This window comes from Punica granatum, chromosome 4, assembly GCF_007655135.1.
Source record: "Punica granatum isolate Tunisia-2019 chromosome 4, ASM765513v2, whole genome shotgun sequence".
In the NCBI taxonomy this organism is placed as follows: domain Eukaryota; kingdom Viridiplantae; phylum Streptophyta; class Magnoliopsida; order Myrtales; family Lythraceae; genus Punica; species Punica granatum.
In genome coordinates, this window is record NC_045130.1 from 28253981 (window position 1) to 28266904 (window position 12924).

At 40.8% G+C, this 12924-nt stretch overlaps 1 protein-coding gene across 1 annotated transcript; it reads right to left on the reverse strand.

Annotated features, from left to right (window-relative positions):
- Positions 1-10559: 10559 nt before the first annotated feature.
- Positions 10560-12153, reverse strand: LOC116206132 (thiamine thiazole synthase 2, chloroplastic). Its single transcript, XM_031538906.1, has 3 exons — positions 11545-12153; positions 11076-11436; positions 10560-10967 (listed from the first exon to the last, which is right to left on the reverse strand). The coding sequence occupies exons 1-3, from the start codon at positions 12093-12095 to the stop codon at positions 10800-10802; spliced, it is 1080 nt and encodes a 359-aa protein (XP_031394766.1). The 5' UTR covers positions 12096-12153; the 3' UTR covers positions 10560-10799.
- Positions 12154-12924: the final 771 nt, after the last annotated feature.

Genomic DNA, 12924 nt, shown 5'->3' on the forward strand with positions numbered 1-12924 from the left:
GCATTGGTATACGAATGACGTTGAATGCTGGGAAATATCACTATATTCCTTAAATTTTGGAGCTTGTGGGCAGCAAGCTTGACCCTGTTGGCCTGTTGCTTCTTTTCTGTTTTCGTGCATGTTAAGCTAATAATCTGAGCTAAACTTATTTTTACAGTATACTTCATTTAAGCCCCTGGGGGATAGGGTTCAGGTTACGATCAAAACTGTGGAGGAGAAGACGCAGGCTGGTATATTGCTCCCAACGACTGCTCAGATGAAGTTTCCAGGAGGTGAAGTTGTCCACCGTAGCGGAGTCAAAGAAGCCCCGATTGAGGGCGTTGAGGAACCAGTCCTTGGTTTTGGCGGAGGAGAATCGAGGATGGGACCGATGTTGGACTAGGCAGACTTGGGCTTGAGGGGGAAGAAGAAAAGGCGGAGGCGGGTTAGAGAGAGTGAAGGAGAGAACATTCATAATCTGCAATTCATTCAACCTTTGATGATAACTAACGTGCATATAAGCAGCATTGGTATTTTTACTCATAATCTGCGATTCATTTCAAAGGAATTTTATTGAACATGGTCCAAGGACTCATAACGGATTGATAATGCCTAAATTGATAAAAATGGTCCAGGGATGATAGAGCAATACATGCATATCGTAACCTGACTTTTACTCTACAGTCCATTAAACAAAAGAGATTCATGATACGGGGCTCTCGGCCATGGGCCTCTCTTGTAATGACCAAAAAAAAAAAAAAGATTCATGATAGCTTGGAACAAATATTCACTTTGGGCCCTGGGTGCCATTTCATATACTTCCGTTTTGGATCAACATGGAGGTGCCCTTTCTCTGAGGAACGATTCTACGATCTGCATCTTCTGCATCTTCTTTTCTGTTTAAATTCTCGAAGATCCAACCCCACCAAAGAAATAGGAAGTAGAAGTCGGAACAGATGAAGAAATTCATAGAGCTAAGACATTGGGATGACGAAAAGAGAGAAAGAACCGCCTTCAGCCTTGTCATATGCTTCTCTTAGCCTCTTCGCAATAGCTTCAAGTTTGGCTTGCGTTGCACCGGTTGTCTAAGTATAAAAGAAGAGCAATTCGCCACTAAAAAAACTTCATGTGATTGCTTGCTATTACTTGAGAAGAAATCAAGAAGCACAAAGACGGCGTAATTTGCCACTAAGAAAGCTTCATGTCATGATGTCATCCATGTCATCTTTGTATGGTCCATACTTTACCATGACCGGGGTTTCTCAGGTAATTTCGCCTCATCAGCGACTGCGTGCAGCACTTTGGACACTGGTGATATCTCATTTGAAGTCTCATATCTTGCTTGAGCGGTAGGAGCTGATCCCAGAATACCCTTAGCCTTCAAGCACAAGAAGCATTAGAGAGGAAAACAATATACTCAAGCAGTACGATATATGTAATTGGACAGTCGAATGTTTTTCTCCTTAAAATCTAATTCAATTACATTCATCATGTTTACCGGCTTTTTGAATGCTGCATTTGGTTTAATTCCTTTTGCAACTCCAGTGCCTGCTTGATTGCTCCTCCTATCAGGCTAGGTTTGTGGTAAAGATCAATACAAGAGGGATCCTATTAAAAAAAAAAATCAACACAAGCGGGAGAAGATTTGGAGATTAGAGGAAAAAGCTTCATCTACAGATATATAAATGCAAGTGGAGAAAAATGGAGAGAAAGATGTAACATTTAATACTTTTCATATCGAGTTTGCTCCAGGACCCAATTATTGATCTGTTCGCAAGTTTTTTAAATACATTGTCCGGTTTAATTTTTCTGAGTTGGAGTTCATTATTAGCTCAAGCAGCTCCATTGTAAAGCTGTGCTTTCCTGGAGAGAATATTACAGAAGCCAAATTAGGAAAAATTAAATTTCATATTTTTTAAAGAAAGTTGCCGAATAAAAAGACACTTCTCAACTTAGTTCTTACACTAACATTAGTCATTTTCGTGACTCCCGGTTTATCAAAAATGAAATTCTCCTTGTCTCCAACAGTCCTTGGCCTTTCAGATGGTACAATTGATGTCAAGGGCCTCACGTCCTTAGGAATAGCAGAATCTGCAGGTACCACTTGGACGGAATCGTAATATAGTTGGCTCTTCCTCCCCGTCCTCTAGAGTCTCAGGGTTCACCTTCACGAGAAGTTATAGTGTTCCCGGCTTCACCAAAGCCCAAGCAGCTCCATTGCAAACCTTTGCTTTCTCGCCGAGAAAGTTGTGAAAACCAAACCATGAAAAATAAACCTTCATTTTTTATAAGAAACTTTCCATACAAAAATACAAAAAAGACACTTTTCTACTTGGTTCTTACGTATCATTAGTCATTTTCATGACTCTCGGTTTATCGACAAGGACAGTGTCCTTGCCTCCAAAAGTCATCAGCCTTTCAGATGTCTTGAGTGATGTTGAGGGTCTGACATCCATAGGAGCAACAAAATCCGCAAGTGCTGTGCGACGCCGGAACTGTAACGTACTTGGTTCTTCCCCCTCGTCCTCCACAACTCAAGGGTTCGCATTTCTAGGAAGTTTTGGGTTTCTCAGCTTTACCAAAGCCTGAGTAGCTCCTTTGTAAACCATTGCTTTCGAGGCAAGAAAGTTACAAAAACCAAACCAGGAAAAATTAAACTTCATTTTTTATAAGAAACTTGTCATACAAAAAGAAACTTTTCTACTTGGTCTTACAATATCATTAGTCATTTTTTTTACTCTCGATTTACCAGCAACATGATGTCCTTGCCTCCGAAAGTCATCGGCCTTTTAGATGTCTTGAGTGATGCGGAGGGACTGACATTCATAGGAGCAACAGAATTTTTAGGTGCCACACGATGACGGAACCATAATGTATATGTTTCTTCTTCCTTGTCCGGTGTCAGGGGAGTTCACGACAACCTCACTATGCAATAAGATTAGCCTTGTCCGGTGTCAGGGGAGTTCACGACAACCTCACTATGCAATAAGATTAGCCGCCAACCCCTACCCCTGATGGAGGGTGACTATCTTTTTCGGTTGGAGAGAGGGAATGGTTCATTCGGAGGAGTCCCCTCCAAAGAGGAGCAAGTCTGAAAAACATAAAAGGTCGGGATTTGAATGAGGGTCTGTTTTTTAAAATAAAAAGAATTAGGTCCCTCCATCCTCTCCTCTTCTTCTACTTCTCCCTCCCAATTGACACTCAATTTTTGGCAGGTTTTCACAAACCGGATCGGCAGGTTCCAACTGGTTTCTCCTATGATATGAAGAACTCATCTCAGTTGAATATCGAGCGTGCATACATGTATGATGATTGATTGATCGGATGTTCTCACCAAATGGACCATTCTCAAGTCAGAATCAGCCCAGTTAGAATGAGAAAGCCTAGCTCAACAACAAAGGCGGTCGGCGTAGATTGCAGCGGTCGCCCTTGTTGACAGTGCCAGTTAGCGCAATTGACCTTCATAGTTAGCCTTATCCGGATCCGGGTGTCAAGACCGGATATCGAGTCGGTTTGACCCTATTCTTGCTAAGTTGGCGGGAAAACTAATTTGAATTTCTAGGTTACGTGCAAACTGCGGTAACCGGCATAGTTTACGGGTGGTCACCGCTCTTGTTTGCACCGACCGCTGCAGTTGTGACAGCTGGTCAATCAGATCAAGCCCGGGCATTAAAACGGTTTGATACTAAGTTGGGAAATCCAGTTTGAAATTTGCGGGAGCATGCATTTCAGCAGACCGCCGCTAATGACAGCGTTGACCGCCGCCAGTGACAGCAGCGACCGTCGTAATTTGTGCCCGAAATTTTATAAATAGAGGCCATTTCTCTGGTCTCGGGGCAACAATTTTGAGAGTGGGCAGTGTCAACATCCTCTCATCGACACAGCCTGGATGAGAGAATATGAAGAGAGAGAGAGATTTTAGGTTCTCGTCGACGCCCTCGAGGCTGAGAGAACGTTGAAAATTGAGAGTAAAGTCCCGAAATACCACAAAATAGGTCCTAAGAGAGCCCTAGTGCTTGAGAACGTTCTGAAGGGTGAAACATCCTGATCAATCATCGGTCATAGACATTGTATAAATCTCTTTAATTGCAGGTACCGAAGATGACAAGTCCATAACATAAGGGAAAATCAGCGAAGCTAGGAAACCTTCTTGTCATTCTAACGCTATTTTCTTGCAGGATATTTCATCATCATTTCATTTCATACGCTTTTGTAATGTTCAGGACTCCGGTTCTGGGACGAAAAGCTTAGGTTCTCTCATTTCTCGTAGCAACCAGTGCTGTTATGTTCTTCTGGCAAACAGTGCTGTTATGTTCTTCTGGCAAACAGTGCCCGGTCCGTGCAAATAGTGCCAGCCCTGACGTCTGCAGCTATCGCCTCACATAACACCAATTGTTCCCTTGTTTGCAAATATTCCAGTTTTCTTTTGGTCGGCATTCGGCCACACGCAGACAGCGCTAGTCGGCGCAAATTGCATCGGCCGCCATTGTTATGTGTGGAATGTGCCTCACTTTACCCCAACTCTCGTTCTTATAAAATTCTGAAATTCCTTGTCGACAATCCATATCTTTTACTCATATCCTCCTTTAATTTCAGAAAAGACTAAAAGATGTTTTCGTAAACCCGGTATTTTTTGAGGACCTAAGAGATGAAGGGCGGTAACTAAGGCCAATCGGCCTTGTCAACAGAAGTGAACGACACCGATTGTACCGGTCAGAGCTGTTGACCATCCGGAAGCACGGAGACTTTAAATCGTTTTTGACAATTTGTTGCCTTTCGTAGATCTCTGGAATTTAAACGACAACCAGAAAGATTAAAAATCCAATTGAATTTTTCGAATTCTTACAAACTGAGCCAACTGGCGCTGTTGGCAGAGGCGACCGCCGTAATCTACGCCTGTAAGCTCTCTTTACACTTTTCTAAAATATCCTATAATTCTATCATTGTTTTCCAAAAATTGATCCTGCAAACTCAGTCGACTGGCAATTGCGGTGTCAGCTCTCTTTACGCTTATGATTTTTTGTTTTGCAGGTCATGAGGCTTCACATGTCACGCACCGGGAAAGGTACCATAGTGAGGTGCCTTCGCGGATGTGGGGCCAGTTTTATGTTTACTTTCAGGTTTCAGTAGAATGGATAAAATTTCGTGCTGATTGTCTAGACTAGGATGAAGCCAGAGATAGCATCGTGCTTCGGTCTATGGGTAATGAGGATGGCTATAAACTGCTTTTCTTTCCTGCACCTAACTAAGATGATTGCAATTGAATGTTGAGTGAATGCATACGCAATTTAGGGTCTATACATTTATTTTGGACAATTCTCAAGAAATCATGAGCTAGGGAATAGTGAGGCCGTCTTAACTCCGGCCTGATCAGGGTGCTATGGCAAGCTTACCTTTTCGATCGGGTACCCATTTCTTTTACGAAGAAGCTATGCTTTCCAAGGATATGAGAGTAATTCATTTGGAAAATTATCTTGCGAGGGGCTGGATAATCATCCTCAAGCGGCACCTGAGGCGGCTACTCCTCTTCCTTCCTTAGAGGTCCAGCTACATCTCGGGTACTTCCTAGTGGTTTTTGGAATTTTAAGTTGGTTTTCCTAAAATGAATCGGTTTCACAAGCTAAAATCAATTTTTATCAAAATCAGGTATGATTTCCCAAGAATATCACCATGAACAAAACCGGTAATTTAGATTCCAACGGCTTGGATCGAACCAAGGTTTTATCCTGACAAAAATAGACACACATACACACTCCCCGGATGGACATTGATGGGGCCGCAAGTGGAGTCGTCATCAGTTCTGGTCACCATCGGTGCGTCTTAGTCGTAGGTTGCCCTCAGTACTCAGGCTTAGCGCGTCCCATGGGCTCTCGTGGTTTTAACACCTCCCGTTGCTGACAACTTTGGTTGCTGATGTGGATCAGTCTCTGTTCCTCCCGGAGCTGAACTGAAGCAGTCCTTGGTCGTCTCTGACATCCCCGCTCTCAGATCTATGGCAGAGACGGTGTTGACAGCGTCCCGGTGATTGCAATGTCCCTCCTCCTACTTCTCCTCTCTGTTCCGTTGTGGGGCTTGTGGTGTGGTCTCCCCCTCCCCTACGGTGATTGTAAACTTCTTCCTCTTCGGTCAGACATGTGGCATGCGGCAACAGTAGTGGCATCCTCTAACTGACAGCGATGGCAGCAGTGCTGTGGCGGCGGTGGCGGTGCAGTGGCAGCGCCCTCCTCCTTGCCAACTTCCCTTCTGTCCGGCTCTCCTCGTCCCCTCTGGTGGCAGTCTCTTCTTTGCGATTTCCCCGCCTCCTCCCCTGCGACAACATCCTCGCGCATCACCAGAAAAGATTATGTCTCTAGTCAGACTCGTCCCACCTCCCGCCTGCTGAAATCGACCTTTCTAGTAATTGTCCATTTTTTTTATTTTCTGATAGGTCTCGAATCCCCTGGTGGGGTTTACTGGTTCGAACCATTAAAGGAGGCACTAATTGCTTTGATTTGACTACCTTAGGATCGGGCTGTTTGGGGTTAGGTTGAATGGTCACTGTCTGGGGGTAGTGATTTGTGGGGGATCTTGCACTCGAATACGAGCCCAAGACACCACGTCTACTCTATTTTGTTGTAGAATTCCTTTAAATTCCTGAGTGGAGTAGAATTTTACCATGGAATTATGGACTGGATGAGGATTCCCCTTCCCGGTTTTGACTGGGGTCCATGTTGAAATGTACTAGCAGGTTGTGATCGGGGATTAACAGTTTCAAGATGGCAATATGCAATTGAATATAATATATTCCGTTGTGATTTTTTCACATTATTATCCTTTGTAGTTTTCTCAACGGGATAAATTGTTGTATTCCGCTCTTTTAATATTCGGTAGGACGGTTTCCCTCGTGTCCATTTTTCCTATGAATTTACGAAGGATCCTCATTACCGTTCGAGGAAAAAAAACTCCAAATACGATTGAAACCTATAAATATATGTTATCTCTTTCTGATTTGATACTCATAAATTGAGTTGTGTCTCTGTCTATAGTGATGATATCATGGTAATACATTTAGTATTTTTTTTAGTTGAAATGTGCAGTAATTTAATTTAAGTATTTAGTATTTTATATGTTTGTTAACCAAGTTCAAGCAATTCGATGTTTATTTCCCGTGAGTAAGGTTTTAGATTTGAGTCATATAAGTGGGAAAAATCCATGCAGACATCTAGACAACCTTCTTTTGGATAAAGAAGAAAGGTATCTCTAGGAGAGAAATGCCTATATATATTGGGTGATGATTTAAAAAGTAACTCTTCTATTTGAAACTTTGGGGACCAATAACCGAACATGCTAAAAGTTGGGGACTAATCCTTTTGTCTTACCCAAATATTCAGTGAATATACCTTAGGAATTTTTTTTTCTTGTAACAAGTGAGCACGTAGGTATAGTACGATAAAATAAAATTCATAATTTATACAATATATAAATGTGTGAAGCTCCTGTTGGTGTTTCTCCACATTTGTATTCCAAAAATACCCCTTCTAATTTAGATAAAATTCCACAAATACCCCTTTCCTATATATGATAGGGGCTCATACACATCTCTCTTGCAATTTTATGTTCCGTTTAATTTCGCAGTTAAAATCACAAAAATATTAACTTTAACTTCAACTCAACACACTACACAACAAAAATACACATTTTCCAAATCAAAAATTTTAACTTTAACTTTAACTCAACACACTATACAATCATTTGTTCTTTTTCACAATCAAAATCAAAGTTACTTTAACTGTAAAACAAAACGCACCATTATATTTTGGCACCCCTGGATCAACATTGAATTTGCAGTCATCCTTTCTCCATTGAATTATGCGTAGGACCCTGAAACAGGTAATGTTTAAACTTTCACCGGGGCTATTTTATCCATCAAAGAAAATAATCTCACGTGGTTTCCTTCCACTTCCAATGTGGTCTGGTTTCATTGCTATGTATTATTCGCAGAAAATTTGTTCCTGGTTCCTTTAATTCTCAGTTCCTCCCCACATAAATGATTGAAAAAGTCCATTGCTTTTGGACAATCACAAAGCGTGAGTGTGTGGCATGTATTTGGTGATGATAGATAGTCCATTGCTTTTCTGGTACTTTTCGGCTAGGGAAGGGTTTCATCATTGTAACTGAAGGTATTGATGACGATCTGTGTTCTTTTTTCCCTTAATTCTATTGTCAGAACACCGAGTTAACGGTTTCTCTTCCCCCCCCCCCCCCCCCAAGTGTATGCCTATCTAGATGAAACTATGACCAAGGAGATTTTCAGCTCAATAAACTAGCCATTAGCGACTTCTTGAAACACTACGAGAGGTAACAATTTGGATATTTTTATGTTTCTACCCAAATTTTTATTTTAAGATTTATGACGGTGGATATATAAAGAGTCACTCCTTTTTTGGAATCAAGCTTTTGAACTGAAGAAGCTCCTTCCCACATCTTTGCGTTATGAGTTTTTAATTTCATATCAAGTGAGCAACAATTTCTCATCTCGATTCTTTATTATTGTGATCTATATACACCACAATCTCAATGTAGCTTCTACTACATTTTTTTTAATGTACTGTCATGGGAGGCAATTGCCCCCCGAACTTTGAATTTTTAAAGTTTTATCCCCAAAAGTATGAGTTTTTTTAATGTAAAATTAGTATTTTACCCCCCCTCGAACTTTGAATTTTTTTTGAATTCCCCCCCCCCAAATGAAAATCTTGGCTCCGCCCCTGTTCCTGATTAATTTGTTAGTTTACGTATCTACAGTTAAGTGCATTTTTGCTTTGGGCAAACAAGGAGTTAATATCACTGTAAAAAAGTTACTTGAATCCTCTTTTGACTACCTCAAACCCTGAGAAAGAATTCTTGCAACATGTGCCTGGTTTTAAATTTATTTGCTTCATTGATCTCAAAATTTATTAATATTAAGGTTATTAGATATATATCGTTTGTTAGTTCTACATAAGGTGACATGTGCTTTGTAGTTTAGTTGCTTCATTGATCTCAAAACTTATGGATGTTAAGTATATGCTCTTGAAAACTCATTGTCTTTTCGTTTTCCTTTTCTTTGGGGATATTCCACTTGTCTCAATTCTACGAACTTGCCCTTTGATTTGGGATTCAGAGTTGATAGTTACTTTACGGTAAACATATTGAAGTGATGTGAATAGTCCTCTTCATTGATGTGGTTGGTTGAAACCTGATCAAGTAATAGAGCTTCATTTTGTCAGTGATCAATTTCAAGGTTCGTTGCTGAAGTGGCATTCGTAACCCACTATATGTTTCAGTTGCTTTCTGTCAGTTGTGGCAGAGTTCCTTGATTTGTTATTCTCTTTTGATTCTTGTATTAGTACGTACGTCAATTACAAGTTTTTCTTTTTATATATAGCAGTGTCTTCAGAATCAAACTAAATATCGAACCAATCGAGACTTGGATTCAGGATTTTTTTGGTCAAACTTGGGTTCGATGGGTTAAACCGCAAGTTTAATTATAAATTAGATTATAATTATATTATAAAGAAAATTGATATAAACAAATATAGCTCTAAGAAATACAAGAAAATACATTCATGCAACACTTCTCTCTCAAAAATAATTATTGTATGCCTTATAATAAAAGTTCAAAAGTTGAATCAAAAGAAAGTGTAATGCAATAGCACAGGTCATTGTTTGTTTACCTAAAAATCGCAGGTTCGATACTTAGTGGGACTACCCGTGCCCCTTTATTAGTTATTTAGAATTTTTCTTTCAATATATTTAGGTCTTGAGCTTCCTTCGTAATAATAAAAAAAACAAGTTTAATAGTTGAGAAAATAAATCCAGTAGTCAGCATGGCATAGTTGGTTAAGGAGTGAGTTACTATGTTAGTGGGTAGTGGGAGGTCCCATGATCAAATCCTTCCCAACTGGGCTGCTTCGTGGGTTCAACGGCTCAACCTTGCATATTGGGTCTTTACATAGTCCGGACCGGTGAGGGTGCCCGTTTTCATTCGAACTGGTTGAAGCGGCCGATCCAGTCCGGTTCTGATAACAGTATATATAGGGTTGCATATGCAAGGGGATTTAACTTTACAACCTTGTGGAAAACTATAGGGTGTTACATATATTTTCATTTTTCAGGCTCCAAATTTTGCTAGTCAAATATCATGTTCTTAAGAAATCAAGTTGTTTCATTCACACAGATGAACTGTTTGTATAATTTAACAAACAGTAAAAGACTAACGTGTATTTATATGTTGATTGCATTTTAATTTTCATAATTATCTATTCCTCTTCAATATCCTGTCAAAAGTCCATATATCTTTGCATATTATCGAGAATCATAATATTTTTCAGATAGCAACTATGAACAGCCCGCCAATTTGTAGAAGGGTTTCCCGGGGATATTGAGAACAGAAGACAATGATGTAACTAGAGAAGATAAATACGCATGTATTTATGCATGGACTACATAGTACATACACTCTCCCCGATATGATTTTTTTTTTCTGGTAGAAGATATACCATCAGATTTGTTATATCATAATATACTTTTTATCGTATTTATTGACCAATGACAAGATTCACTTAGATTTTTGTAACTTTAGGTAAATGAACCGATAAATAATTGGAACTATGGTACAAGAGAAAATCATCACTCACGATGGAAAATCTCGTCCATCGGTTACTCGCTAATACATACCAATACGATTAAGTACTTCAATGCATGGTAACTTCTATAATTTTTATATTATTTTAGCAATGCCTAATCATACCAAAGGAAAATGAAGAAAATAAGAAAAGACTCATCGCAGTTTTTGATCTCGATTAAGCATTAACAATCTCCCCTGTCTCAGATGAAGCAAGGATAAGCTCCGGTTGGAGGCCTCCAACCTCAGTGAATGTGCCGTCAATCGCATTGGGCTGCCCCAACGCCTTCAAGGCCAAGTGCGCCGCCTTCTGTCCCGATATCATCATTGCCCCAAACGTCGGGCCCTGCACACACCCCATCAATTTGTCATGCATTTGCTAAGAATCAGGATGAGATTTCCTCGAGAGCTGTAATTTCCGGTTTTTTGGTTGAAACACTAGTGCGCTACTTACCATCCTGGGAGCTCCGTCAATCTCAGCGACCTCCATCCCGGTGACTATCATGCCTGGCACGATCTCACGAGTGAGCCTGACGATGGCGTCCTCGGCGGTATTCATGTCAAGGGCCTTCATCCCGGGCACGCTGTCGATCATCCCGATGCTCTTGAGACGTTTCACCCCGGTGGCCCCGAACGGCCCGTCGTGGCCGCACGAACTCACCACCACCTTCGCCTCCATCACATTCGGGTCCATGCAGGACTGTGTGTCGTGGTTCATGGAGACTAATGCCCAGTTTGTGACCACTCCGGCTACTCGGTTTCCCTTCACAATTAGGTCCTCTGCTGCGACCGCGTTGAACAGCTTCACATTAGGCCTGTAAGACCGAATCGTAAGAGATCAGGTTATTAATTGGCGATGAAGTTTGTGTAAATGCAAGATTATATATGGAAATCTCTTGGTAGATATAGTTGTTGCAAGTTACCTGGCCAAGAGCTTGCTCATGATTGTTGATGTGAACAAGGCGGCGTGTTTGATGACAACATAGCTGTCCTGCTCATCGTACTCGATCCCAAGCTCATCGAGGAACCTGTGGGCAGGTTTCCTCACGACCATGGCCGAGAAGAGCTGCCCACCAAGCCATGCACCCCCACCGGGGCTGACAGACTGCTCCACGATGGCCACTCGGACCGACGGGTTCTTGCTAAGCTCATAGGCACAAGAAAGCCCCGCAGACCCGGCACCAACCACGATGACATCTGTGTCTGCGTAGGTTATCATGTCCATCATGTACCGGCGGGTCATCTCCCGAGACACGACGGATTCCTTGATGGGCTCGAATTTGAAGGACTTAAGGTCGTACGAAGAATTACCATTGAGGGATGCGGAAATGGTGTTGTCGCTCTGCCGGGAGGATCTAATCGTGGCGACCCGGGGAGGGACGGGTGTCCCGTTGAAGGAGGATTTGTGATCTAGGAAGGGAGATTTTGGGTTAGAGGAGAGGGATGAAGCTAGTGTGGTGGCCATTGATGCCATATGGATATTTTATATGCTTAGTTTGTTGAAGGATTTCGTTTGTTCTAAGGGGAATGAGGAATTGAAGGGGAAGCCGATGTCTATTTAAGGATGGAGAGGTCAGAAAGTATCTAATGCTTCGTGCAAAAAGATCCATAAAGTGTTAGACCCCGTGAGAAGAAGATAGAAATTGAATGGTTGATAATTTGAGGATCCTACTTTAAGATCTTTCTCCACTAGCAAGATATTTGCGTTTTGCTTCATTTCAAGTTGTTTGCTTGCCCCACCTTGATGTTGTGATCACTGCCTATACAGTAGATGGAAAATGGAAATTGTCAAGGTCTAAAATCCAGACAGGAGAAAGGGGTTCAGAATAATGAGTTTTTTTCCTGAATAAATGATTTCTTTTTTGGTTAAAATTTACTGATGGGACTTCCACGGTGGATAAAAATAGTACCTAATAATACATAGAATATTTAAGACTAATTAGGAATAGTATTTTATCTTGAAAAATAGATATTTGGAAATAATATCGTATTAATCAATTAGATGAGCTGATATTTTTTATATTTTTCAAAAATCCGAATGATATTAGGTTGATGTCTTGAAATTATATATTTCTTAAATTTTCCTTTATTTGAGGCTGATAAGTAGACAAATGATTCTACGTATTCTCTTAAATTAGTAGTGTAGATAATATATTTTGTACTTCTATGTATAGTTTTGGCCTTACAATCTCTACGTAATCTCGAGTCTCTAACTTCCTATTTTTGCTTTTATTTTCTAACGTGCACCTTTATTTCATACTTGTTGAGATTTTGGCATCTTACATGGAAAAGTAAAGAAAAAT